At 35.7% G+C, this 27,739-nt stretch overlaps 6 protein-coding genes across 9 annotated transcripts; 2 read left to right on the top strand and 4 right to left on the bottom strand.

Moving 5' to 3' along the window:
* Positions 1-136: 136 nt before the first annotated feature.
* Positions 137-2,553, bottom strand: LOC114398365 (GDSL esterase/lipase At5g08460-like). Its single transcript, XM_028360585.1, has 5 exons — positions 2,253-2,553; positions 2,030-2,157; positions 1,709-1,948; positions 649-904; positions 137-551 (listed from the first exon to the last, which is right to left on the bottom strand). Exons 1-5 carry the CDS (start codon positions 2,551-2,553, stop codon positions 319-321), a joined length of 1,158 nt encoding a protein of 385 aa, XP_028216386.1. The 3' UTR covers positions 137-318.
* A 1,996-nt stretch (positions 2,554-4,549) lies between these two features.
* LOC114425547 (phosphatidylinositol 4-kinase gamma 2-like) lies at positions 4,550-7,688 on the top strand. The gene is made up of 2 exons (XM_028392493.1): positions 4,550-6,518; positions 6,908-7,688. Exons 1-2 carry the CDS (start codon positions 5,187-5,189, stop codon positions 7,283-7,285), a joined length of 1,710 nt encoding a protein of 569 aa, XP_028248294.1. The 5' UTR covers positions 4,550-5,186; the 3' UTR covers positions 7,286-7,688.
* A 1,000-nt stretch (positions 7,689-8,688) lies between these two features.
* Positions 8,689-9,624, top strand: LOC114425540. The gene has a single exon (XM_028392486.1). The coding sequence runs from the start codon at positions 8,808-8,810 to the stop codon at positions 9,435-9,437; it is 630 nt and encodes a 209-aa protein (XP_028248287.1). The 5' UTR covers positions 8,689-8,807; the 3' UTR covers positions 9,438-9,624.
* Positions 9,625-11,205: 1,581 nt separating this feature from the next.
* Positions 11,206-13,686, bottom strand: LOC114425511 (GDSL esterase/lipase At4g10955-like). 4 transcript variants are annotated; one of them, XM_028392465.1, is made up of 3 exons: positions 13,531-13,686; positions 12,855-12,955; positions 11,206-12,456 (listed from the first exon to the last, which is right to left on the bottom strand). In XM_028392465.1, exons 2-3 carry the CDS (start codon positions 12,914-12,916, stop codon positions 11,487-11,489), a joined length of 1,032 nt encoding a protein of 343 aa, XP_028248266.1. In that variant the 5' UTR covers positions 12,917-12,955; positions 13,531-13,686; the 3' UTR covers positions 11,206-11,486. The 4 variants fall into 4 exon arrangements, with proteins under 4 accessions (XP_028248266.1, XP_028248272.1, XP_028248279.1 ...); XM_028392471.1 differs by lacking the exon at positions 13,531-13,686 and adding an exon at positions 13,450-13,527; XM_028392478.1 differs by lacking the exon at positions 13,531-13,686 and adding an exon at positions 13,362-13,384.
* A 1,957-nt stretch (positions 13,687-15,643) lies between these two features.
* Positions 15,644-21,382, bottom strand: LOC114425501 (dynamin-related protein 5A-like). The gene is made up of 16 exons (XM_028392447.1): positions 21,164-21,382; positions 21,000-21,063; positions 20,802-20,909; positions 20,545-20,646; positions 20,392-20,442; positions 20,207-20,268; positions 19,851-19,941; positions 19,581-19,645; positions 19,133-19,327; positions 18,865-18,984; positions 18,503-18,573; positions 18,149-18,374; positions 17,518-17,568; positions 16,518-16,746; positions 16,267-16,406; positions 15,644-16,106 (listed from the first exon to the last, which is right to left on the bottom strand). The coding sequence occupies exons 1-16, from the start codon at positions 21,290-21,292 to the stop codon at positions 15,966-15,968; spliced, it is 1,845 nt and encodes a 614-aa protein (XP_028248248.1). The 5' UTR covers positions 21,293-21,382; the 3' UTR covers positions 15,644-15,965.
* Positions 21,383-22,864: 1,482 nt separating this feature from the next.
* Positions 22,865-27,064, bottom strand: LOC114425492 (UDP-glucose 4-epimerase GEPI48-like). The gene is made up of 9 exons (XM_028392435.1): positions 26,670-27,064; positions 26,113-26,162; positions 25,814-25,949; positions 25,033-25,134; positions 24,716-24,943; positions 24,372-24,450; positions 24,162-24,244; positions 23,484-23,575; positions 22,865-23,291 (listed from the first exon to the last, which is right to left on the bottom strand). Exons 1-9 carry the CDS (start codon positions 26,979-26,981, stop codon positions 23,198-23,200), a joined length of 1,176 nt encoding a protein of 391 aa, XP_028248236.1. The 5' UTR covers positions 26,982-27,064; the 3' UTR covers positions 22,865-23,197.
* Between the last annotated feature and the right edge of the window lie 675 nt (positions 27,065-27,739).

Genomic DNA, 27,739 nt, shown 5'->3' with positions numbered 1-27,739 from the left:
CATACAAAAGAAGTGGTTCCAGATGCTTCACTTCCATAGGTTGCAACTATGCAGTGAGATGCTGAACTCTTTTTTCAGTGCCTATTAGGTCATTACTTGTTAGTAGTTGAAAAGATTTTATGCACAGAGAAGTTTTTGTTAGTATTAATATTTGACAACCATTATACGTTTACAACGTTATATGTATCTACACTAGTTCTCTTCAGCAGCAACATGTGCAAAAAATAAAAAATAAAAAAAGACTACCTACTTATTAGCAGAGCCATTGAGGTATCAAACACTAATGTGCAAAAAGGGGAGTAAACTAACATCAAAATATCATCTTGCCATCCTATTTACCATGTCCTCCAAGTTCATAGGATAGCACATTTTAGTGTGCCGGCCATTCCATATATTGTCGGCCAGAATGGCATTCACTGCATCAGTTGGATGAAACTGGTCCCACCAGATATGGTTGGAGGCATTACTGCATGCCATTTCTGGTGATAAGCACATGATCCAGCCCTTGTACTTTCCCAATCCACAGCAGGCATCGCTCGTGACGTTAAAGCCTAATTAGGAGACATTAAGCCGAATAAGATGTGATGTTAAATGCAACAGAAATTCCCTAATAGACAGAGAGGTATAAAAACAAAAAAATACTTGTACCATAACGTTCATGATTCTTTAAAATATCCATGGAACCTTCTAACACATCACAGAAGATGATATTGGCACCCGGGAGCTCCTCAGCAAGATTTTCAACCATGTACCTCGTGAGAAAGTTAAATTCAACGGCCATGTCATTTATCTGCTCAACACATTCTCCATTTCCACTGCCGTACTGCCACAAGTAGTGAGGGGCACAGCCAATAGGAGCAAGTCCCGTGATCACCACTTTCCTAACATTTAAATTGTACAAGTTCTGTTTCATCGAAGATAATGTATCAGTTAGGAATCAATTTCAGTTGCCGTGTGCTCTTCTGTCAAGAAAATTTCGAAAAATATGTATAAAATTACATGAAAATTTTGAATATGTCTCATGTAGAGAAAAATAAGTGTTAGGTTAATCGGGCTAAGTTAATCGTGTGCAAAAAAAACTGCAAGTTGCAATGCCATGGACACTAAAGGTGCAAAAGCCCCAAGACGATCCAATAATTTACTAGTTTAGACGCTCATCTAGAGAATGAATATAAAGCATTACTTTTTATTGACATTTTCTAAACAATTTCTTAACTGAACCTGCCCTAGTAGAAGTAGTTATGTACAATACAGGTACAAGCGACAATTGAACTAGATTTAGTATATAAAAATAATACAAACAGATGAAGAGGGCATGCTCTGATTCAGTTAAGGTGGGGTGAAAAATAAAATGAAAAAAGTTGGAGAAAATAAAATTGTTACGTAATAAACATGTCCCAACCTTTTTTTATTACTAAACATTACATTTTACATAAAAAGTTTAAATAAACTCAATTTCTAAGAGTTCCTTTTTTTTTTTTTTTTTATTTATATGGACTAGCTCCCATTGTGACCATGGACAAGTATGGACTTATGTTTATGTGTCAAAAAGGGTCTCAAGAAAAAGTGTCGTTTGACACTTGAACATGACACCAAAATAAGGCATTCGAGCTTTAATTATAAAATGGATTAATGGATGAATAACAAGATTTTTTTTATATAAAAAGAAAATATAATGAACGAGAAAATAAATCTTAGAGCATTTTACCTTTATCTCTTGCTTGAGTGAAGATGCTAAAAAGTGGTTGAAATGCCAGGGTAGGTACAAATTATCCACGTTAGAGACATTGAGCAGATAGTAATGAATGTAGTCGTTGATTCCAATAGAAATATAAAAGACAGAATTGGATATGTGATTGGTTGCAGCATCCTCGCCCATGTTCAATATAAACTGCTGAAGTGTGTCTGTAAATTGCTGAATTTGCTGAGTGAGGGAGATGTGCTGACCCTGCACCAATTTACATGAACTTACAACATGTTTTTAATCAGTGGGAAAGAAAAGGGACAAAAAGAAGTGAATGAAACAAACCAATTCAGAGCCACTAGAGAGAATAATGCCAGCGCCAGCAGAAGCGTAGTTTACCCCTTGAATCATATCCTCCACAGCCCCTGTCTGCCCAAGATAACTTGGCACAAAAGGGAGCCCAAGACGCAGAGCTTATCATAAATAACATTTACTTTAGTTCAAGAAAAACAATCAATTAAACTAACATGTACTACGAATTTGTTATAAAGATAGGATCTTTAATCACCAAGATAATCGACGGGGATCCTTCCATTGGAGAATCTTCCGGTGGGTTGGTGGGTGTCGAAATCTTTTCCGTAAGGAAGGTGATCGGCGCGTGCGAAGGTGCCAAGAAAATTGTTGGTTCCGCAATCAACGGAGGAGTCTCCGATGACGAACAACGCTGGCGCTAAAGGGACAGGAGAAGAAGAAGGTGCAGTTGAGGGAGGAGAAGGATCTTGGAATTGAAGCAATGCTCTTGATTCTACAAATGTGGAAGATACTACTAGTACAGTAGATAAAAGGTACACAATAACTCTCACACTCATCATCTTTCTCTTCTTGCCTTCACCCACAAATGTTTTGTACACTTCTTTTGGCGGGTAACAATATGTCATTCACCAAATGTCACAAATACCCTTTATGTCTCATCGGAGCCACAAGGAAGCCCGCTCCAATCTGGGCCAGAAAACTTCTTCGGCCCATGTCTAGTTGAATAAGGCGCCATGGGAAATTGGACCAAAATAAATAATAGATTTAAATATGTTTTTGTTACTTAAGTTATGGGTTTTGTTATTTTTGGTTTGGGTAAATTAATATTTTTTCATTTTTATCTCTGTAAATTTATATTTTTTTCAATTTTAATTCATATAAGATTTTTTTTTTTAGTTTCTATAAGCACAAACTTCTGGACTACAAATGAAAAATTAAAATATTAAAGAAACTAAAATTAAAAAAATATAAATTTACAAATACTAAAAGTTAACAAAAAAAACTTAGAGAAACCAAAATTAAAAAAACACCAACTTGCAAGAAATAAAATTAGAAAAATAAACTTACATTAGACCAAAAATAAAAAAATGTTAACTTACATAACAAAACATATTTAAGTCAAATCAATAAAAAGAAACCCCACATTAGTCAATTAATAACTAATAAATATTAAATAAATCTCCTGTTACATAGAAAAAGGTGAGGGTACGGTGGAAAAAATAGTATCTACTTGACACGTGAGCAACTGCCCACCGGCCGTAATGGTCATCAAAGATACCCTCTCCAAATTAGAACAAACACATTTAACACAAAGTCAGAAGTCGGAGAGGGCGGTGCTACCACCCCAAAAGAATTGTAATTATTCAGATGCCATTTTTTTTTTCTGGTGGGTACTGGCTGCATACATATAGTATAGGAAAATCCATATTTTTTTAATCATCCTTCATAATATAAATATGTTTAGGTAATGAGAGTGTGTCCATGAGGCTTCCCATAAACTTATCTTGAGAGGACATAGTGGTGGATGTGGATATATTTATAAATGAAAATAAATAAAGAATAATAAGACCATTTTATTGAGACTGTCGTTGGTTCATTTCAAAACATTGATGATTGACACATGGATCATCCGTGGTGGGACCATGGGCACATGAAGTGCAATAATACAGGAAAGTAAAATTTACCAATTTTTATTTCTGTTACTAGATTACATTATTAGTGTACCTTAAACTATATTATTACTCATAATGCATGGTACTGTATCTCATAGTCATGGGACTCCCAAGAAACATTATTCAGCTTATTTCAAATGCCAACCTTTTTACTTTACAAATTGGTAGTGTTATATTAAGTGAATGTGGTCAACTTTTTTTTTAGATAAACAATGAAATTCGTATTTAAAATTGTAATGTAATAAATTGATCCTTAAAAGATAAAAAATATAAATTTAATTTATGAAAATATAAAAAAATGTAATAAATTAATCATGCGTTAAATTTATAAGATGATTTTATCATTAAATTATAATATTCAAGAAATAATTTGATGATAAATTATATTTTTTGATAACTAATTTAATATTAAATTGTAAAATTTAGATACTAATTTATTATTAAATTATCTATAGTATAAATCTATCACGCTTTTTCCGTATTCAGAAATTAAATTATCAAAGTATTTTCACACAAATTTATTTATTTATCTTTTTTATGCACCCTCCACAAGCATACACTCAAACAATAATCAAAGGAAAATCAAAATGAATGCATTAGTAGTCTTTTTTTAATGATTTGGCCCAAAAAAGGTGCTAAGGACGCCCAGCCTCGATAGCATGACCCAACGGCATGAAAATAATTGTCACCACTTAATGATTGTTATCAGAGTAAAAGCATTTTAATAATGTAATTAAACGTTAAGGTACAACAATTTAGCTTTAGGTTTATTCTGTTAATGCACAACGTTACTCCGGACGCAAGGGGCAATTATGTAGGTGTGATGTCTTTGTCTACCGTTGTCCGTAGATTGTAACAGTCCAAACAAAACAAAACGCTCCTCGTACTCGTTTTCGTGATATTTAGCATTATTCTTGTTACTGGTGTTACAAATAGATTTGCACTATCTAAAAAATGTTCCCGTTATAGGGTCAAATTTTTTATAAAAAGCCAACGGCTACAATATCGTTCTTTCTCCGTCTCTGTTGGGAAGTAACAACAAGTTTATTGGAGCACAAAAAGATCGGCCCTCGCTGGAATTAGTTAAATTAATCCCTATCTATCTTTTGAATCTGCTTCCATTTAAGCTCTCCCCCTCCAACATTTTTCCTTGATTCTTTCCCTTGGTAAGAATCCACTCTCGATTGCTACCATTCCTAATTCAAGCTTCTTACGAGAGATTCGTTCATTGCTTTTTTCCTTTCATTTTATACGGCATACAGCACCAGAGTTTCCTTTCTGGGCATGACAATTTTTCCATAAAAATTCGTTTTTTTTTTCTCCTCTCTTTTTTTTTTTTATTTGGGTCTTTTCAATCACTTTGATTGAGAGACCTTCTTCTTCTTCTTCTTCTTCTTCTTCTTCTTCTTCTTCTTCTTCTTAGTTGTATATGGGTTCCTTCCGTTAATTATAACAACTTAAGTTAGAAGGACTTGAGTTTAGGAAAAAGAAAAAAAAAAATTGTTCAACCTTGAAAGATGTCGGTTTCTGAGGTTGCTGTGAGACCGATTTTGAAAAAATCGGTGCATTGGCAAGGGCGTTGCTCTGGCGAATCTATCCGGATATATCTAACCGTAGACGGTGCGTTGAGACCAATGCGTGTATTGGAGTCTGACTCCATAGCTTCGGTGAAAATGAGGATTCAAGCATGCAAAGGAATCGCAGGGAAGAAGCACAAGCTGGTCTATGGTGGCAGAGAGCTTGCCCGCAAGGATGCACTCATCAAGGATTACGGTGTCACTGCTGGCAATGTTCTTCACTTGGTTCTCCGTCTCTCTGACATGATCTTCATTGTTGTGAGGACTGCCTGTGGGAAGGAGTTTGAGTTTCAGATTGATAGACATAGAAATGTGGGGTATCTTAAGCAACGCATCAAGAAGAAGAAGGGAGAAGGTTTCATTGACCTTGAGGGTGATCAAGAGCTTTTCTGTGGTGGGGAAGAGCTCCATGACCAGAGGCTCTTCCGTGATATATGCAACACTGATGATGCTGATGGTGTCATTCATTTGGTGGTTCGAAATTCAGCAAAGGTTAATGCCAAACCAGTTCACAAGGATTTGGAGCTTTCGGTTGTTGCTGATGGCTCTGCTGAGGGAGAGAAAGAGAATCAGGTGACACCAAAGATACCACCACCTGGTTTAGATTTCTGGTTGGAACCAGTTTTTGTAAATCCTAAGGTCAGTTTTTTTCCTTTTCTTTGGGACTTGATTGGCTCCACATTCGATGGTTTGAAGAAAGGGAATAACCCTATCAGATCCTCCGAGGGCACAGGTGGGACTTACTTCATGCAAGATTCAGCAGGTATGGAGTATGTTTCAGTTTTCAAGCCCATGGATGAGGAGCCAAATGCGGTTAATAACCCTCAAGGCCTACCGGTTTCCTCTAATGGCGAAGGTTTAAAAATAGGGACAAAGGTTGGAGAAGGAGCTATGAGAGAAGTTGCAGCATATATATTAGATCATCCAAAAGCTGGGCCACGGTTGGTGACAGGTGAAGCACTAGGCTTTGCTGGGGTTCCCCCAACTGTTATGGTCCAGTGCTTACACCAAGCCTTTAACCACCCAGATGGGTTTGATTACTCCTCAAAGCATTCCAAGGTGGGGTCCCTGCAGATGTTTATGAGCAATGATGGTAACTGTGAGGACCTTGGACCAGGGGCTTTTTCTGCGGAGGAGGTGCATAAGATCACCGTGCTTGATCTAAGAATGGCTAATGCAGATAGGCATGCTGGAAATATATTGTTCAGGAAAGAGGCAGGTGGTCACACTTTGCTCATTCCCATTGATCATGGCTACTGTCTTCCAGAGAAAGTAAGCATTCCGTGTTCTTTTCTTTCTTTTCCTTGCAATTTCATTTCTCCTGCATTACAATGTGAGATTATTATGTTTGTAATAAGAAAACTGTGTCAAGTAATTTTTTTTATCAGCAAATGTTAATTTGCTAGTTTTTAAAAAAATATCAAATAGGGGATTTGATACTTCTCCCTCCTCCCTTCTCCAATTACTGGGCCAACTTTATATCTCCGGATGTCAAGTATTTGTTTTATATATTTTCAAAATTCTTATAAATCATTATCCAAAGAGATTATTTATTTACATATCTGATTAGCCCATAGAAAAAGTGGTCAAAGAGTATCAACATACGTTGTTGGGTATTGCATTGGTACAAGGTGTTGACACAATCGTTATTCTCTCTGCAGTTTGAGGATTGTACATTTGATTGGCTTTACTGGCCCCAAGCACGTCAGCCTTACTCCCCTGATACGGTTGATTATATCAAATCTCTGGATGCCGAGAAAGACATAGAGCTTCTGAAATATTTCGGGTGGGATGTCCCGGTTGAGTGTGCACGAACACTCCGAATCTCCACAATGTTATTGAAGAAAGGGGTTGAGAGAGGTCTCACTCCTTATGACATTGGAAGCATTATGTGTAGGGAAAATTTGAACAAAGAATCTGTCATCGAGGAGATTATTTGTGAAGCCCAAGAATCATTGCTACCTGGCATGGAGGAATCTGTGTTTCTTGAATCTGTCTCCCAGATCATGGATTCCCGCCTTGATAAGCTTTCAAAATAGACTCTCTTTGATTCATAGTTATATAATAACAATAATATATATTTGGATGTATTGAGTGAATACTATAGTCCATATTTGGATGGACTGCAGATTGTTTAAAATGGGGTAGCTAGGTGCGTTCTGGACATATATAGGGCTTGAAGCTCCTGCTCATCTCTCATTCATACACTTCCGTGAACTGTTATTCAGAATTGTATTGCCATGTTGAAGTTAAAAGGGTCTGAATAAGATGTATTCTACTAAGATTTTATGTATTTTAGGTTTGTGTGAAGGGTGGTTAACACAGGAGCTGGATGAATGCCTTGTGTGTATATAGTTGTAATATGTTTAGAAGCTTCACAAGAAGGGCATTTTACTCCTAAAAATATATTATTGATGCCTGCTATTTAGGCATTTTTACTCACGATCCAAGCATCCTGACTAATTCTTATTGTTTATCTGTTGTTGCTTCTTATATTTTCTAAATTAGAGAAACAAATAAAAAAATTGTGATTCAAAATTTGAAATCAAGGACAACACTTCTTGACGAATGGTCATTGAACATTTTGGACCATGGATGGCCTAAATAATAATAATTGTTAATTTAATCTTAACAATAATGGGCGGTTCAGATTTATAACGACAATGTGCTAAACAAGTTTGTTTGTGCGTATAATATATGAAAATTGCAGGTGTAATATTAGTTTTCAGTGTAGGCACCATCTCTCCTTAAGCAGGACCACTAACGGCTAGCCATGTGGTGTGGTGCAAGAATAACTGAACTTCAACAAGTTCAAGAGAAGGAAACCAATACACCAACGTTGGTGCAGAGAACCTACACATACACTACACTGCATTGAGAACCAAAATCAGACCACCAGTGTTGCATAGGGCGGAAGGCACGACAGGGAATTTTGTTTTTTTTTTGTTAGACACAACAAGGAAACTTTATGTAGTGGCCGATGGCAAACCGTTAAAATACCAAGTAAATATTTACCCAAAATACTACTAATAGATCATTAAGATAAAAAAAATAAAAAATAAAAAAAAATAACCTTCTCAACCTGTCAAATTCTAAATTGTGGGACCACTTGTAATAAAATCCCAAGATCAAATATATCAATCACCCTAAGACCTAAATTGGCCAGTACATATATAAATCAAATGAGCCGTCCAACAAACTAGATTGGAATCAAGTAATCAATAATAATAATCATTCACATTCATCCTCAGAAGAGGGCGAGAGTTTTTTTACCTCAATCAACAGAGACTCTCACAAAAAAAAACAAGTGATAGGATGGACCCAGACCCATAAATTATAAGGATTGAACCCAAAGGTCCGTAAAATTGAAAAATTCTCACTCTAGCTTATAAACTATAGTAATTTTTAGAGATTAATGTAAATTTTGTTAAGAAAATAAAGGGTTCAGTGTCCACTCCAAGACAAAAAATTACAGGTAAAGAGAATTGGATTGAAGGCAAAAAAACAAATAATCAAAGTTTTAGCTATGGTCCTACCCATCTCTTGAGACACTGCCAGTCCATGTGCCCGTGGGCGTGGGTTATGTTTCACTTTGCCACATCAATCCATCCATCCTCACACTCCAACACCGAGCGAGCCATGGCGAAGCCCGAGAACCGCACTAACTTAGCTTCGTGTTTCGTGGCCACCGTTTTCTTGATCTTCCTTCTCATTGTGGTCTTCATCGTTTACTTCACTGTGTTCAAGCCGCAGTACCCCAAAATCGCCGTGAGCGCCATCCAGATCCCTTCCTTCTCCGCCACTAACGGCACCGTCAACTTCACCTTCTCCCAGTACGCCTCCGTTAGGAACCCTAACCGAGGCACCTTCTCCCACTACGACAGCTCGCTCCAGCTTCTCTACTACGGCAGACAGGTCGGCTTCATGTTCGTTCCGGCCGGAAAGATCGCCGCCGGCAGGACTCAGTACATGGCCGCCACCTTCACCGTTCAGTCCTTTCCCTTGGGCCTGGGGCCCACCTCCGTGGATGGGCCTAGTAGTGTGGGGCCCACGATGGAGATGGAGTCGAGGATAGAGATGGCGGGGCGCGTGAGAGTGTTACACCTTTTCAGTCATCACGTGGAGGCCAAAGCTCAATGCAGGGTCGCCATCGCCATCAACGATGGATCGGTGTTAGGTTTTCGGTGCTAATTTAGCAGTAATTCTTTGTTTCTTTCACCTTTCCATTTTGTAACTGTAAACTACTACTACTACTGTAACAGTACTTTTCATCAAGGGTTACCAAATTAGCGTTAGGAGCTAAATTCAGCATCCAAAGTCCAATATATTGTAGCAGGAACTATCTATCTAAATGATAATAAATTGTCTTTCAAAATTATGAAAATAGTATAAGGGATTATCTTCCTTCAATATAAGTTGAAGGTCACTTAAAGGATGGTAAATGTCTTGTTTTTTTTTTGGAAAAAAAAGATAGAGATAACTGTATATATTATGGTGTCAATTATTTGATATTTAAATAACGAAATTACTACAAAGTTACAAGCCAACTAAGAAAGTGAATAGGAACTATTGGTTTAAAAGGAAAAGGAGGATGTTTTTTTGCCTTTTGTGAGCTTAAGCCAACACGGATGCAGATGCACGTTCGATAGTATACTTTTTTTAATAAATTAGTTTACCTTTTTATTTTGTATTTCTTATACAAAACCTTTTTCATTTGTAAAATCTATACAAAGTTCCATTTATTTTTTACACATTATAGAAATCTCATTCTATTTTATAAATGCATTATAATTAAATCTCTTGTAAATGATAAAACTTTTAAAATATTTCCCTAAAAATCTTTTAAAATATAATTAGAATCACACAAGTGACATGATTTTTTTTAAAGATCACATACATCTTTCATGCAAGATAATTTTGTTTAAATCAAGTAGAAATTTATTATGGATAATAAAGATATACATCTGAATATTTAATATAATTATATATTCAAATGTTAAACACAAGATCATTAAATTGGAACAATTCTTTACCAATTGATTTATATGTTTGGTGATAGAGATATGTACACTTGTACACAGAGCAATAGGGGTAATTGTGCCCACAAAATAATTTTTTATTTTAATATATTAAATAATTATTTTTTGCTTTCATAAAAAAATAGGTATTGTGTCCATAAAATAATCTTTTCAAGAAAATGAATGTAAGAAATTATAAAAGATTTAAATTATTACTGTATTAATGTAGTATAGACATAAATCTTGTGATTAAATATTTATAATTATCGTCAACAATAAAGCAGCATATTTTTTTAAGGACGACAAAGTTGCGAAGTATGATGACAAAGTTGCGAAGTATGATATGGCATTGGCAGGTAAACAAATGGAATACTGAGCTTCATGAGAATAATGTTAATTGCTAGCAACTGAAATCCTCTTTGTATAAACTTTTTTATAAGCACTCGCAGGGAAAAGAAGAAAATAAGAAAGTAAAATGAATTGAGTTTATTCCTTTAAGAATCAACTTATGAACGAAGTTCTTTCATTTAACTTGATCATCAAAGTTCAGAACTGATAGCTGTTGAGAATGGTCTCAATCCAGCTTTGGCGTTGGGCTTGAGTTATTATTTGTGAATAATATGCTCTCGAAGTGATGAATTTGTTACAGGAAAAAATGTCATGACTATGTTCTTGACATCACTTAGGTTTTGAACCTTGTGAGGAGTTTCACAAAGTTACCGTTACCTATGGTTCATCGGGAAGCAAATGATTCAGCTAATTTTCCGGCTAAGCTCGGTGTAGGTACGCAAAGTTCCTTTTGGAACATTGGATTGTTCCTCCTAATGGTCTGCTTTAGTTTCTGTTAACGAGGGATTGGACACTCTTTATTTGCATTCCTAGAGTTGATTGATCTCTTCTTTCCTCATGTACCAAAAAAAATTCTATTATCTCCATCAATATAAAAGTGACAACAGCATTTATAACATGAACTGTTCATTTACAAAATTAACTTCACATGGAAAACCAGATACAGCATAATTCAAGTCAATATACAATTATACATCCACCAACATAATATCAGCGTGCTTGGATTAACAGTGAGTACCCAAAAATCACGCAAAATACATGAAAATCTGAAAGCAACAATGAGTTGTTATGCTTTCAATGGGAAAAAGAAATAATCAATCCAACCTTATTGTGCTAGTATTCCAGACACACACTACAACAACTACAAGAATTATTAGTATCGGTAGAGCTTGGATTCTAGGCGTAAGTCAGGTTTCCACCATTGGTGAATCCCATGAGCTTCTTTGAAATCCTTTGAAGGAGTATGATTAACTGTCAGAGAAGCTGAAGGAATGAGGTGCAGGGGTTCATCAGATTCCTTCCCCAACACACCCATCAGTAGACAATTAAGGGAAGTTTGAGTGGCTAACTTTTCAATGTTTCCTGCACCAATCTCCTCCATTTTTCTTCTGTGCTCAAAGTATCCAACATACTCAGAGCAGATATGATCAGATGGATTCACAAATAAGGATGGAACCCAGGCAGACAAAGCAGCAAATGGGTCAAAGGACAAACTCTTCTTCTGCTTATCCTTCATAGCAATGGCAAGTCCAGCTGTTACTACACTGCCAGCAAATCTAAGCCCATGTTTCAATTTTTTGTCCTTAATTCTCTCAATAGGAGCAGATACATATGGAGGGTTGAAGAGAAAAGACTCAATAAATATGCCAGTCTTGGCCATGGTTTTCCCGGTTAGCATTGCCATTGCTGATCCTAGCGAGTGGCCAGCTAACCAGATATTGGAAGCACCCACAGTAGCCACCATGTTTCGAACAGCTTGGATGGCTATCTCAGCACGTGAAGTTTGATGAAGCCCATTTCGCACAAAATGGATACCCAACTTGATGTCACGGGAAACTGAGTCTGCCTTGGTTATAGTCCCTCGGAAGGCAATTACATAACGTGGACTTCTATGTAAGGTGTCATTGCACATAGATGATGGAGGCTTGAACTCATAAATAGCACCAAAGATGGAAGAATCAACATCATCGACAAGCGAACAAAACAACTTAAAGTGGAAGAACGCCCACCAAGGCAGTGCAAGAGCATCAGGACCTTCACGCCGTTCTTGCCTGTCCTTCTCTAGAACATAAACACCTTGGACCAAACTAGCAGCAACCGACTTTCGATGATATGCATTATCCCTGGATACAATCGAATCTTGTATCAACTATTAACAAAATTCCAACAGCCAAAAAAAAAAACACAGATGCAACTTTTAGGATTCGAAATCTACTTAATCAAGTCAACTAATATTTCAATATTGAAGCTTTATGGCCAAAAAGAAGAATAATCTAACTATACTAGGTCTTTGATAAACTGAGTACTGTATAAAATCTCCAGAGAAGATAAATAGTTCTCAGAAGACATTATATTTGCTGGTATCTTGATGTAAACATGCTATTATGAACAATACTGCACTGAATATCAAGGCACATTAGACATAATGAAGAATTGCTACAAATCCACAACATACAGTGAAGAAATGATATTATTTAAGTACAAAATGAAAAAAGAGGAAGATTTGTTTGATAGATCTTACCAGTCAACATAAGTTAAATGTAAGGGTCCAGAGAGGTCAAAACATTCCCTCTCAGAAGCCATTACACTTCTCACTTCCCCGCCTTCCTTCCTTCTTAGTATCTGCACAAATTGCCAGAGGTCAAAAAGGGAAAGAAGTTGGATCAGTAGTCAATGAAATCTCCGGTTATCTCCCAAACGTTCTGATGGTTTCAAACTTTCAATTATCAACAAATAACACAAGTCAACAACTGAAAAACCACTGTCATTCACAACGCAATCTATGGCATGTACCACATACATAAGCTGCAAAAGAAATGAAGATATAACAAGAAAAAACGGAGATCTGACCATAACAAGGTTTTGGCACTCAAACCACACTCTTGTGAAGCAAAATATCTACTCCTGCTCAATTAGAATTCAGCGCAAAAAAAAAACCCATCTTGTCTTGTAATCTTATAGCAATGCACATTCAGCATTCACTTTTCCACAATTAGATTAAAATTATATTCACGAAATTGAGATTCACCTTGCATGTGCAAAAGGGCAAAACAAATAAAAATTGAATGATAAAAAATAGAATGTAGGAATAAAAAGGAGAGAAAAAATGTGTGAACCTTGAAGATGTGAAAATCAGAGAAGAGATCCCAAAAAAGAGATTAATAAGAATGGAAATGAAATTGAAAGGGGCCCCTGACCTTAAAGTCGAAGTGGATGATTGATATTAGGTGGAAGTTGCAAAAAAAAACGTCACTGTTTCGATCACTGAGGTTGCTTTCTGATGCGAAACCATAATCCAATCAATACCACGGCATCTCTTATTGCACAACAACACTAAACAAGTACAGATACCTCTTTTCTTTTCTTTTTTAAGCGACCTCTTTTTAATGTATTTTTATCTTTATTATATTAATAAAAGTAAGGAAGTCATGAAGGAAATTCTTATACGCGTGAAAACTTTAGATAATTTATATTTAGATGATTTCTTATTTGAAAAATAAGAAATCAAGGAAAGGTGGAAGGTGTATTTCCACAACTTATTTAATGATGGATATGGATATGACTCTAGCAGTCTCGACACAAGAGAAGAGGACCGGAACTATAAATATTATCGTCGGATTCAGAAACAGGAAGTAAAGGAAGCGTTGAAAAGAATGAGTAACGGTAAGGCGGTGGGGCCAGACAACATATCTATTGAAGTGTGGAAAACTCTTGGAGATAGAGGTCTTGAGTGGCTCACCAAACTCTTTAATGAAATTATGAGGTCAAAACGCATGCCGGAGGAATGGAGGAGAAGCACGATAGTGCCAATCTATAAGAACAAGGGGGATATACAAAATTGTGCAAATTATAGGGGAATCAAGCTCATGAGTCATACCATGAAATTATGGGAAAGAGTGATCGAACGGAGATTAAGAAAAGAGACTCAAGTTACTGAGAATCAATTTGGTTTCATGCTGGGAAGGTCGACCATGGAAGCGATCTATTTATTACGGCGGGTGATGGAGCAATATCGCATGGACCAACAAGACTTGCACTTGATTTTTATTGACTTGGAGAAAGCGTATGATAGAGTGCCTAGAGAGATTTTGTGGAAAGCTCTAGAGAAGAAAGGGGTTAGGGTTGCATATATTCGAGTTATCCAAGATATGTATGATAGGGTATCGACTAGTGTTAGGACACAAGGTGGAGAGTCAGACGATTTTCCCATCACAATTGGTTTGCATCAAGGGTCAACCCTTAGCCCCTACCTTTTTACCTTAATTCTGGATGTCCTCACGGAACAAATCCAAGAGATAGCGCCGAGATGCATGCTTTTTGCAGATGACATAGTCCTCCTTGGAGAGTCGAGGGAGGAGTTGAATGAGAGGTTGGAAACTTGGAGACGAGCTCTAGAAACACATGGCTTTCGCCTAAGCAGAAGCAAATCGGAGTATATGGAATGTAAGTTCAACAAAAGTAGGAGGGTATCTAACTCAGAGGTGAAAATAGGAGACCATATTATCCCTTAAGTCACACGGTTTAAATATCTTGGGTCTGTAATACAGGATGATCGAGAAATTGAAGGGGATGTGAATCATCGCATTCAAGCAGGATGGATTAAATGGAGAAAAGCATCGGGGGTGTTATGTGATGCAAAGGTACCGATCAAGCTAAAGGGAAAGTTTTATCAGACTACGGTAAGACCGGCGATTTTGTACGGAACAGAATGTTGGGCGGTCAAGAGCCAACATGAGACTAAAGTAGGTGTAGCGGAGATGAGGATGTTGCAGTGGATGTGTGGTAAGACTCGACAGGATAAAATTAGAAACGGAGCTATTAGAGAGAGGGTTGGAGTAACGCCTATTGTAGAGAAGATGGTGGAAAATAGACTTAGGTGGTTTGTGCATGTAGAGAGAAGACCGGTAGACTCTGTAGTGAGGAGAGTAGACCAGATGGAGAGAAGGCAAACAATTCGAGGCAGAGGAAGACTCAAAAAGACTATAAGAGAGGTTATCAAGAAGGATCTCGAACTTAATGATTTGGATAGAAGTATGGTACTTGATAGAACATTATGACGGAAGTTGATCCATGTAGTCGACCCCACCCAATGGGATAAGGCGTTGTTGTTGTTGATTTCTTATTTGAAAAATAAATAAGTCTTGGAAGAAATCTAATACATTTGAGCGGAAATTTTTTGTTATATTAATAAAAGTAAGAAGTCTCGAAGGAAATTCTTTTACATTTAAGCCGGAATCTTTATCTTTATACTAATAAGTAAATAAGTCTGGAAGGAAATCCTTATACATTGATCGAATCGAATAAGGAAAGTTTGGGTGAATACTTGAAACACATTAATTTAATGCTTAAATTAAATTGTTCTATGCTGCTGTTTCGCGAGAAACATTTTTTGAAACGAGTGAAAAGTTGGGACAGAATTACAAAAATGAAATATCTACACAAAAGGCATGAAGACACTCAAATTATCTCACCAAAAACCCTCTCTCCCTTTTTTTCCCTTCAACAACCAGACAGACTTGTAAAGATGACAATGACAGTATGCGTTTTACAATACAAAAAAGCCCAACAAAAATAGGAGAGAGAGAGAGATTTCTCAATCAATATTAACAATAACGCAATGTAGCATACACATCTATATCATATCTACTTTAGACCATGCAACTGCATCGATCTCAGCTTGTGCACTCCGGTATAACTCAAGCCTCTTTGAGAGGGCACTTCGCCTTTCCATGATTGCAGGATCCTCATTCAGCAATGAGGACAGACGCTTGGGCTGCAAAGACGATTTATGCAGACTATCAGTGTTTAATTTATCAGGAAAATACATAAACTAAATGACAAAACAGCCAAAATATAAAAATAAACGTTAATAATAATAAATGAATAGCCAAAAGCATACATTATAAAACAAGGGAACACAGGTTATTTCGCACCTCAATTTTGCCTAGCTCAGTGAAAAAGTGATCTAGTAGGCCTCGTTTCGCTTCCCTCACTTGACAATAGACAATTGACTTGGGAATTGAATGCCGCAGACTTGCACAGACCATATTGACATAAGACAGAACATTGGTTCCTGTTTATACATACCAATACTGTTAGTAGTTATTACAGACTTAGGTTAAACTATAAGGGAGAGCATGATATCTCTCAGTCCAAGTAAGAAAATGAATTTTGTAAAACTTACCAATTCTCCTAAGATATGAATCATTATATCTATCAAAAATTGAATGTGTAGGATTGCCACCCTTATCAACATCTTGAGGAAGCTTCCGAAAGTAATCAACCGTCAAATAGCCACACTCCATATCAACTAGTTGTAGCGTTGCTCTTTTGCTTTCCTCCCTCATTTTTTCTAGCGAATCAATGGCAGCATTCCCAACCTCAACACGCAGACCAGGATATTGCTTCAAGTCCTGCGAGTTAACCAGACCAACAACATATATGTGTATCAGCTATGGAAGTGGGATGATAATGCCAAAAAACTTAGGATTAAAAAGGATTGAAGAAGGAGATTACTGCTCCAAGTGCGTGAAAACTAAAATTCAATAAATTCCAAATTGTCATAGTTTAATAAGAAAAGTTCAATAAATCATTTTTTTAGTCTCTACACAAGCATTCTTTTTGTTTTATCCTTATACCTCCATTTTGTAGGAGTTTTACACCACCAAGAATATAGGAACTAAAATGTAGAATTTGTAGGTATATAAAAATATATCAAAATAAAAAATTGCTCGTATAATGTAGAATTTGAGGTATAGAGACAAAGATGAGACAAAGTATAGGGACCCTGGCAGTCAGTCCACAAGACCCATATAAAATCTTTCTAACAAAAGAAAGCATGTTCTTTGTCCCAGGAAAACTTGGACTATACATCAAATTGGTTTTTATTCTTAAAAAAAATTATGGCAATGTATTTAGAAGTGTCTTTGATCAAAGAATTAAACCTTGGCATCTCTCTAATTTCAGCGCATTACAAAGTTCACAAATACAGAGGTTACAGATTTTATTTCCTAGACAGCATCTAGGCCCACAACCATGCATATTTTATTTCCTTGAGCAAACAAAACTGAATATTTTTCAACATTAAAATTAAAGACGCTGGCTGCAAGGAGGACCAAACCTATTAAACTTAAAACATAGCAGCACAACAGAAACACCAAATTTCAGTATGGAGAGGAACATACCAGAGTCTCGCTAATAGCTTTGTGAACTAGGTCCTTTAATAGGGAATGAACCTGGTAACACAATTCAAAATGACATTAATAAATAAGAAAAATGAGATCAGCAAAGATGAAAAGTTGCACAAGTAAATAAATAAACTACAACAGTATTAAATACATGATAAATAAAAATGCCAACTTTGAAAATTTGTAAATTTTTACTGTAAAGGCTGCTTCTGGGAATATTGAGGCTAAGGTTTTTTAATCAAGGAGGCCAATTTATCAAATTTTCCACATGTAATTTCTATCACACATGATCTCAAAAAATGTTTTTGGGAACAAATAAATTTACACAGAGATGAGTGATGATCAATGGCAAACTTCCAATTTGTATTTATTATTATTATTATATGGAAACCATTTCTTTACAGTGAATGATGATCCAATATACAAGTTTCAAAAATATTTCTGACTGGAGATCAAAACTGAAAGAGGTACACCGTACACATAATTGTGAATGTTAAATAACAATAATTAAATAGTACTTAAGAAAATTTTAGTGTGTCAATTGCAAAAGGGAAATGTGCATCAGGGCCATTAAAAAATGTGCTTGTTAACAATAATTTTCATTCACTGATCTCCAATTTACACATACCACATCAACAGCTGCCTCAGCTGGACCCCTGACAGTAGTTAGAGAAGATTCAATGAGGCGACGATATCCTTGTTCGGGAGCTATTAGATGAGGTTGATACCCATCAGCTTCCGTGATAAGTTTCCTTATATTTTCCATCGAAAGCTGCTTATCAAACTGCAGCCTTTTTAAAGCAGCAGGCAGCTGATTGTCAAAGACATTATAAATTTTATCACCTCCAGGTCGCCTATAGGGGATAAGCAAATTATTGTAGTTAGTTTTAGAAAATGAATGAAGCACGTGGATAATTAAGAAACAAGAACGATAAGGGCACTGAATTATTTTAAAATAAAAGCACAAAAAGATAATACATACACGCCATCAAGATGTTCTTTGAATATATGATCAAATGAGCGGCATATTTCCATGACTGCATACAGCTTTCCCTGCATGTGTTTGCAATCAATCATATGAAAATTCAAATATAGAATGCTATATTAAGATCCCTGAAATTGGAGTGCTATAGGATACCACTATCTTTCAATAACCCTAGCTTAATTCAGTTCACCAGAATCAATGGATGAATAGTTGGAAACTTGGAATGGACTTCATTCATCAAAGACACAAGGACGAAGGATGGAAATACAGGGCCTTTTTCAACAGTGGACCACATAAATAATCAAGAGTTTTTGGAAATTTATAATTCAAATCGGTTGAGCTATGAAGAGCAAAATTACCCCATCATCAGCTGCAACAGGCTTTCCCAGACGACTCAGTTCAGCTTCAAGTTCAGCAATTGTTTTACTGATAAGAGATTGGATACCAGGAATTTTGGACTTGATTACTGCCTCCAAATGCTGAGATATAAAGCATTATGATTTAGTCTTAGAAACAAGTAAAATCAAATGTTCCAAGCAGTAGTATTATTAATAATAATGTAAAATAAAAAAAATAATATATTTCATTCAATTAATGCTCTATAAGGATAAATTGTTATTTTTGTACCTTCGAAAGCATCTTTGCTAGATGCTCAGAACCCATTCTGTGAGCAAGGTGCTTATATTCAGGGGTATTAGAAAAATATTCATGTTCTCTACGCCTAGCAGCAATCATGTCAACATTCTTGTTAATATCTGCTTGTGATCTATTGACAACACCGATCCACGGATACTTTAATCTATAAGCTCTCCCCTCCAACATCTGAAGAAATTATATATGTAATAGGGATCAGTACTGAATCAAGTAGCTAGTTTTGCACTTGTGAAAATAAAAATGTGCCTGTTCTTCAGGTTTATGTCACAAATTAGAAATGAGGTAATGGTAATATTAACTCCAGCAGAAAGAATGTTTTAAAACACAAGAAATCTTTGGCAGTATAAACTTTATCCACCTTCCTTATCAATAATTTAATATGATACATTGTCGTTGTATAACTACAAAATGATCAACTTACTTCAACAGCATCAGTACCCTTGTCCATAAGATCAATCTTTGTCAAGACTCCAAATGTTCTTTCCCCTTAAAATTAAAATCAATAATGATAGAATTAGAACATCGATAGAGTATTTGCTTCAAGCTGTTCAAATCAATTGAATTGCTCATCCATTTGAATCTTGGTCAAATGTACATTTTCTAACTCATTGATTCTTGGGAACCCAAATGAACCATTAAAATTGCAGAACAACCAGTAATCAAGATTACAGAAAATAGAATATGAAATTACCAGTGGGATCCACTTCACGGGATATTTTAATTGCATCAGATGTTGCAAGATCTTGATTGGCAGGCGTAATAGCCAAAATTATACAGTTTGGCTGCAGATTAACATCAAATTTAGTAAACCACATAATATTTTACCAAACGTTGAAATCAATTTAAGAATGTCCCTTAGGTGTTGAGAAACCAATGAAGATCAAGAAAATTAAATATGGCTAGGTTTTTGCACAATCAGCCAACTTAGCAAGATCAATTTTCTAGGAATGTAAATTGTATTTAGAAAAGCTATATTAGATAAGTTGTAGCAGGGAGGCAAATGTAATATGGTGTCCTGCAAATTTTGTTCCATGAGTTTCCTATTACCTTCTCAATGTAGGAGCGAACCATATTCTCAATATCTTGGACAATACTATCTGGTTGCCCCTCTGTATTTTAAAAAACCATCTGTTAGCATGTCACTATCCAATCTCCATAATAAAAGTCTAACCATTCCCATAGGGTTGTTACAAAACCAAGGACCAAAAAGACACATCCAATTCGTTGCTTACCTACAGCTACCTTTGTAAGGCCAGGGAGATCAATGAGTGTCAAGTTAACAACTGCAAATGTCCAAGGAGTCATAGTAAGATGAAAATTAACAAATAATCCGTGCCACAACTTTACATATAATTCTTTCTAGGTGACATATTTATGTAACATACCATTCGGAGAATATATGCTAAGATGAATTGGAACACTTGAAATCTGTCTTGTTCGTCCAGTCTCTCTATCGGTTTCATCTTGAATCTCTTTTCTCACAGCAGCTGCGCAATGACATTATTATCAATATTAACAAAAATCAAAAAAAGTTTCACATTGTAAATGAAACAATCATTCAGAAAAAAAAAAAGGAACACCAAAAGTAACAAGTAATAATCAGCAATGACAAATAAATAAAAGTTAGAGCCTGGTTCAGTACCAAAATCGGTGAACCTTTTCCTGGGGAGGTGTAGAAATTCAGCATACTCTCTGCCACCCTCATCAATCTTGTGAAGCTGCAAAACAAGGGGTCTCCGAGTAACAATCCCTGCAAGTGTGTTGCATGCACCACATCACATGAGTAATGCAACTAATTAGAGTTTAAAAGGGCGAGTGTAGTTGTTAGTAGCATAATTACCTGATCCACGAGGTAAGAAATCCTTGCCAACAACACTTTCCAACACCGAGGACTTTCCAGAGCTCTAAAAAAAATAAGGAAGTGAAAAACGTTCTCAGAACAAAAGCCGTTAGCTGAGAAATAGAAAAAAAAAACGGTGAGAATTGAAGTGAAAGTTTGAAAACCTGGCCACCGACGACGGCGATAGCAGGGAGAGAGTCCCAGAGAGTTGGTAAGGCACTTGCTTCGCCGTGGTCACCCAAAGCGGTGCAAGCCCTCTGGATTTTGTTCACCAAAGAAATTAGGTTCTCCATTCACAGATTTAATTGTGAATTTGTTTTTTGTGTGGTTCTGTTTTTCTTTCGTTTAGTGCGCGGAATGAATTTGTGTTGGAAGGACGAGCTATTCAGTATATAGCTTGACTCAAGTCTTCAACTCGCGAGTTTTTCGTTTTCTTTCACCTTTTCTCACGAGTCATGGCAAGGTTTTGCATTATGACATCTATTGACCGTTACAACTTACAACTTACAACATTCTTAAGTTAATTGTTAGGGAACGCTAATTAATAAAACAAAAAATATATCTTTGGAATTTGGATTTTTGGTCGTGTTTATTATTTAGTAGACCTCATCTATTAAATTTATGCTACCACGCTTGGTTTAATTGTTTGTATTTTGTTAACATTTATGTTGAACTTGGATATAACATCTTATGAGTTAATAAATTATCAGCAAATTTCTGTAAAAAAAATAATAATAATATCAGCAAATTATGATACAAGTGTGACGAATTTTTATCTTAGCAACTAAAAATTACTATTTCATTTGGTTGTTTTTTATTATTTTGATCATTAGTACCTTCCCGTTTTCAAATTTAAATGCTCATGCGATGATTGCCTAATTTGAATTGTGCTGTTGTGTGGTGGGGCTCATTTGATTCTGCATGCGTATTGCTCCACCGCCTTACCGGTAATTGTACCGTTGGAGTTTAAGAAATGTGGTCTCAATTGCAACTTCATTTGCCTTGCATTAATTTTACACATTTTTAGAGAAAAAAAAAACCTTTTCATGAAAAAATTACAACAAACAACCTCTAAATTTAGATAGATAATAAATGTTTTTATTTTAGTTAAAAAAAAAAAAAGAACACTATGACTTCAATAGTATTTGTACATCCTAATAATAAATTGGCTTTTCCACCTCGCAAACCTTGAAAGTTTTGAAGAATTACTTCTAATTCTAAATCATCCAAAAATAGAATCACACATTAAAATACTTTAACTACACACAATTTTAGAGAATAAAATACCATACTAATAATAAATATGTAAGTGTTATTTAATTATAAATACACGATCAATATACTATAACTTTTATCAGAAAAAAATAAACTGCAACTTTGTTATAATCCACTATTTTATTTTCTAAATATCGAACTGATTTTACCTTTACTGACAAAGCTCCTAACTCCCAAGTCATAGTCCATTTGTCCTGGTTTTCAACTTCAAATAAAATATTGGTAATACCTAACTTGCAGAATACTAACCAAAATAAAATAGTCCCTTATAACAGGTTTCCGGAATATATGCTCACTGAATACCATATAATGTTTGTGTGATAGTATACTTAAACCAAGAAGTTGTTTTAACAAGAGCAAGTTACTTCAGATTAAGCGCATGTTGTATAGCCGTTAAAATTGTTGTGGCGTTTATTCTGAAGTATCTCTAACATATATTATCGTCAAAAATGGGGTGGTCGGAGTCTATCGACTACTACACAAAATTGCATTAGTTGTGACCAACAGTCGAGCAAATTCGAATGGGAGATAATTAATTCAATTTTTCATGAAAAATGCTATTTATTACTAAAGGTAACATTCAAAATAAATTAATCTCAATAATGAGGTAAGGATACCTGTTAGTCACACTTTAAACAAACATGTGATTTAGATTTACAAAACAGGATGCTGCTCATGTGGAACATGAGAGAATCCGAATCTAATAATCAATAACCTGTAAGAAGGAACCTAGAGAACCTTTAAATTACAGTATAGTAAACCACTACTTATTTACTATGTAACTATAAATAGTAATAATACAAGTACTTTGTCACCTTAAGATCACTAAAGAAAGAAAAGCTTTTGGGAAAACTAAATTCACAAGACCTACGGACTACGGTGTGGGTGAGTTCAGAAAAGAACCCAAAGAGAAAACTAAGTGGTTAATCGGTGGAGCCCTGATCTCCATAGCCATAAGGGTTTTTGCTAGCCCAATTCCATTGATCACGGCACATCTCATCAATGCCATATTTTGCCCTGCCACGTAAGATGAATTTTTAGAAGAAAAAAAAAACAAAATTGGAAAAGAAGTGAATAAAAGTTTTTTTAAAGTAAAATGCATGAAAGTACTACACAAAACCAGAATTTATCAAGAAAGTCTTGTTTCATACTATTAAGCTTTTATTATCTATCTAGGATATTCAGGAGGAGGAGCCAATTAACACTTACTTCCATTTAAGCTCTCTTTCCGCTTTCTTTGTTGATGCATAAACAATTTCAGCATCACCAGGTCTACGGCCAGCCATCACAAGTGGAATTTTCTGAACACATGAATAGTCAGGAGAATTAATTATACATGCACTGCATAATAGCTAAATACAAATGAAAATGACTCGGTTCAAGATGTTCTACGTTTTAGGAAAATAAACAAACTAAATATGAAATATAAGAGGGAAATTATTTGTTATAAGATTTGTTGCCGACTTCTCATGTCTCTATAGCAATCCATAGAGATACAGCAATTAGCAAAGGTGATAACTGAAACAAGCCAATTTAAATTCGAGAAGCTCCATATCCAAAACCACAACACAACTAAAGTTAGAGCAACCAATTTAGATAGCAGTTTCAAGTCCTAAGTTTATCTTAGGCCCCAAGCGGGCTAACACCAAACCAAACTATAAAATGACTAGATTACAGAGAACACAGCACATAACTTCATTTAGAATGCAAATGAAGCACTAAATTGACCACATTCTCAGCAAAAATTAAAACATCCCGCCCCCAAGAAAGGAGAAAAACAGAATGTGAACAACAAAATGCTTTAAAAAATGGCATTAAAGTTGACAGCCAGGATTATGTTGACAATTGACATATATAAGACCAGAAAAAGATACATTATTCTATTACCTTTCCAGATGCCATTTCAAAAGCTCTAACCATCTCCAAAACTGATGTTCCCTTTCCTGTTCCCAGGTTATAAACCTCACAACCTGTAAATACACCATGAAAATTAAAATAAATTTTACCAATACAAATTTACCACATTGTCACTGTTTCAGAAATCACCAGAGCTGACAGAGTTAAATATAGAAGATAAAGAAAACTTTAGAATAATACCTATATTAGGTTCATCTAGTTTAAGCAATGCAGCAATGTGCCCATCTGCTAAATCAACAACATGAATGTAATCCCGAACCTGACAAAAATGATGAGAACCATCCAGTAAGATCCTTTTGGTGAAGACATTAAAAGTAGATCTTCAAGAAATGGGTAATAAATGACCAAACTGTAATTAAGGCAACTCAAGATGTGTACATCATATATGAAGTTTAACTGGTAAAAAACAAAAATATTCCAAATCCAAGGAAACAGTGGACATGATAAGATTGGATAAAACTTCATGCAATTTTCTTTTCCATGGAAAAATTTCAGTGCATAAATTTAAGTCAGTTAGAGCGTACCCCAGTGCCATCACTTGTATTATAATCATTTCCAAAAACTGTCAGTGCAGGCCGTCGGCCAACTGCTACTTGCTGAACAAATGGCATGAGATTGTTTGGAATTCCACGAGGATCCTCCCCAATATAACCACTGGGGTGTGCACCAACTGGGTTGAAGTATCTTAACAAAATTATTTTACAATCTGGCTCTGCACAGTGGACATCACGGCAAATTTCTTCAATGATAAGCTGAAAAACAAACATCGTATCAGATGGCGAACACACAGAATTCAAATCAAAACCAAGTTTCACCTTCCAACAAACACTCCTAGTCATACCTTAGTTCGTCCATATGGGTTCATTGCTGACAGAGGGAACTCTTCTGTGCATGGAACCTCCTTTGGCCAACCATATACAGTTGCTGAAGATGAAAACACGAGCTGAAATCATTCAATTAAATACAAAATCAGTGAGGTGAGCAGAATGGAGCGTCAAAGCTGTAGAAGGTATAATCAACCTCACAAGACACTTCAAGGTGTTGGTATGTAAACAAACAACGGTATCCTACAGGCTTAATACTTTTCCACCAACACAACTAATGACTATGATAGTAACCCATTAAAGACGAGGATGAACAAGGTGGCTCCCCTTCCTGTCTTGAAAATAAATTTTCATGCATATAATGAGAAGCTTAAACATCCTAGAAAAACCAACAGAAATTGCAGCAGCAAAAGCAATTACAACTAGAGCCACATGAATATTTGACAATGTTAGTAAAACATATTCCTTCATGGTTGTCGCTGTCATAGATCATATGACTACAAAGTCAAAAATCTTTTGATTCACCCTAGACTACTTAACCTTCCTAACCTTCTCAGACATCTCATCCCAAGTGAGGTGAGAAATAACTTGAATCAATTTAAATAATACGTCCTGTAAGTAATATTGAGTCAATTTAACTGGATATATAGACATGTTGTATCTGATTAATAAGAAGGAACTCTAAAAAAAAAGTAAAAGACATTACGGGTGGTTGCCATAGCAGTTTGAGAATTAATAATATTCTTTCAGTACAGTTAAGGTCTATCATGCAGGACTGAGAAACAAGAAGGATTTTACCTTCTTGCATCCATGGGCAGCCATGACTTCCAATAGAGTGATTGTCCCAGTCAAGTTGTTGTTATAGTATAGTAAAGGTTTTTGCACACTTTCTCCTACTGCTTTCAGTCCAGCAAAATGTATGACAGCATCGAATCTGCAAGAAAAGAAAAAGGAGGTGAGAAAAAGTTGCAAGGCTAATGATGTACAAAGAGAACATATTCACCGACATATAAATCTCTTTTAATAATATTGAAATAACTTCTGTCATACTCAAATCAGAATCATAAAAAGAAAGAAGCTTCTCTCATAATCCTTACTGTGTGGAAGAAAATATTTGGTCTAGAGCAGCTCTGTCCCGTAGGTCCACCTACAGAGGCAAAAGTATAACAAAAAGCGTCGTCCATCACCATAATAAAATAATTAAACAACAAGCTGTAAAATTAAGCAATTAAAGTGCTTGTCATCTATGGTTTCCATTGCCAGAATATTTGTAAAACAAAAATTAGCAAAACAAATTAAGCATCACCGAAACCACTGGAACAGTCTAGAGCAATATTATCAGATTGGACCTAACAACAAAATAGACCAGCCGTTCCCCAAAATTACATCACATCAAACAAGAACATCATGAACTTTTCAGCTGAATTCGAAACCGACAGAGCACCAAATCCAATGACGCCAAAACACATGTAAATTATAATTAACCCGTTGCCGTCTATAAGCACAAAACTGACCCACCGTAATCCCAAATTTTCACAAATCTAAACCTAAATCGACGAAATTATGAATCCCGAAAAAAACTTTGCTTACGAGAAAAGGCACCGAAAAAATCGAAATTGAATGAAACAGGCAATAGAAGGAGAAGGAGGAGCACCTTGTGAAAGGAGAGGTTGTTCCCAAATTCGCCGGCGAGCTCCCTGACTCTGTGGATGGCAACCTCGGAGGAATTTTCGAGGTTGTCGAGGACGACGGCTCTGAAACCTCCGAGCAAGAGCTGAAGAACGGTGTGGCTGCCGATGTAACCGGCTCCGCCGGTTACCAGTACAGTCTTATCGCGCATAAGTACCTTATGCGAAGCGTTTTGCAGAGAGGGGTTGTTGGAAATCTTAAGTGGTGAGCGAAAGTGAGGGGAATTAATATACGGCGCGGAGGAGGTAAGGTTGCCAATGCTGACGCGCGATGCCATATTCGGAGAAGGCGAGAATTTTGTGACACGTTCGTTTGGAAGAAAGTTTGCGTTGTGTGTCCCTACTTTAATTGGAAGGCTTTGTGCGAATATTTATGGAGGGAACACCAGATCAGCCACGTGGATTTCCAGTATGTCTTCATCACTCCCAAACACTTTCTTAACCTGTCATTTTGCTTTTAGGATGTTCTTAAACATTATTATTAAGACCAATTAAAATAAACAAATATTTATTATATAAATTATAGTTATATTTTTAAGAAAATTATTCCTATATGTTTGGTTCACATTTCCTAATTGATTGTGATTTAACTATTGTTTTACTCGCCTACGCGACAAATGTCTCTTTAGGTGTCTTAATATTCAGCTATTTTAAAGAATTGATTAATGGTAACTTGGCAATTGTGAATTGTACTTTGTTTATGATAGTAGAAGCTGTGAATGTGTTATTGGATTTGGTGGAAATCGCTCATTCATACATGATATACCAACTCACTCATGTGAAAATACTGACAGAAAATTTAGCTATTTAGTATCTTTCAATAAATTATACAATTTGTGATGTAGAAAATTAGAATAGACAGAATAAAATAAATCTTCATGATGCAATAAAAATAATAATTGCGTTGAGTGGGTAATTTATCTAATTTTTTTCTCGGATTTTTTAGTCACTTGTTAGAATTTAGGTTTTAGATTTGTATTTGGAATTAACGTCGGATTATAGTCAACTTTTAAATGTTTTAAATTAAGAGATGTTT

Source organism: Glycine soja, chromosome 1, assembly GCF_004193775.1.
Source record: "Glycine soja cultivar W05 chromosome 1, ASM419377v2, whole genome shotgun sequence".
Taxonomy (NCBI): domain Eukaryota; kingdom Viridiplantae; phylum Streptophyta; class Magnoliopsida; order Fabales; family Fabaceae; genus Glycine; species Glycine soja.
Note: the sequence above shows the minus strand (reverse complement) of the source record. Positions and strands in the feature narration are given on the sequence as shown.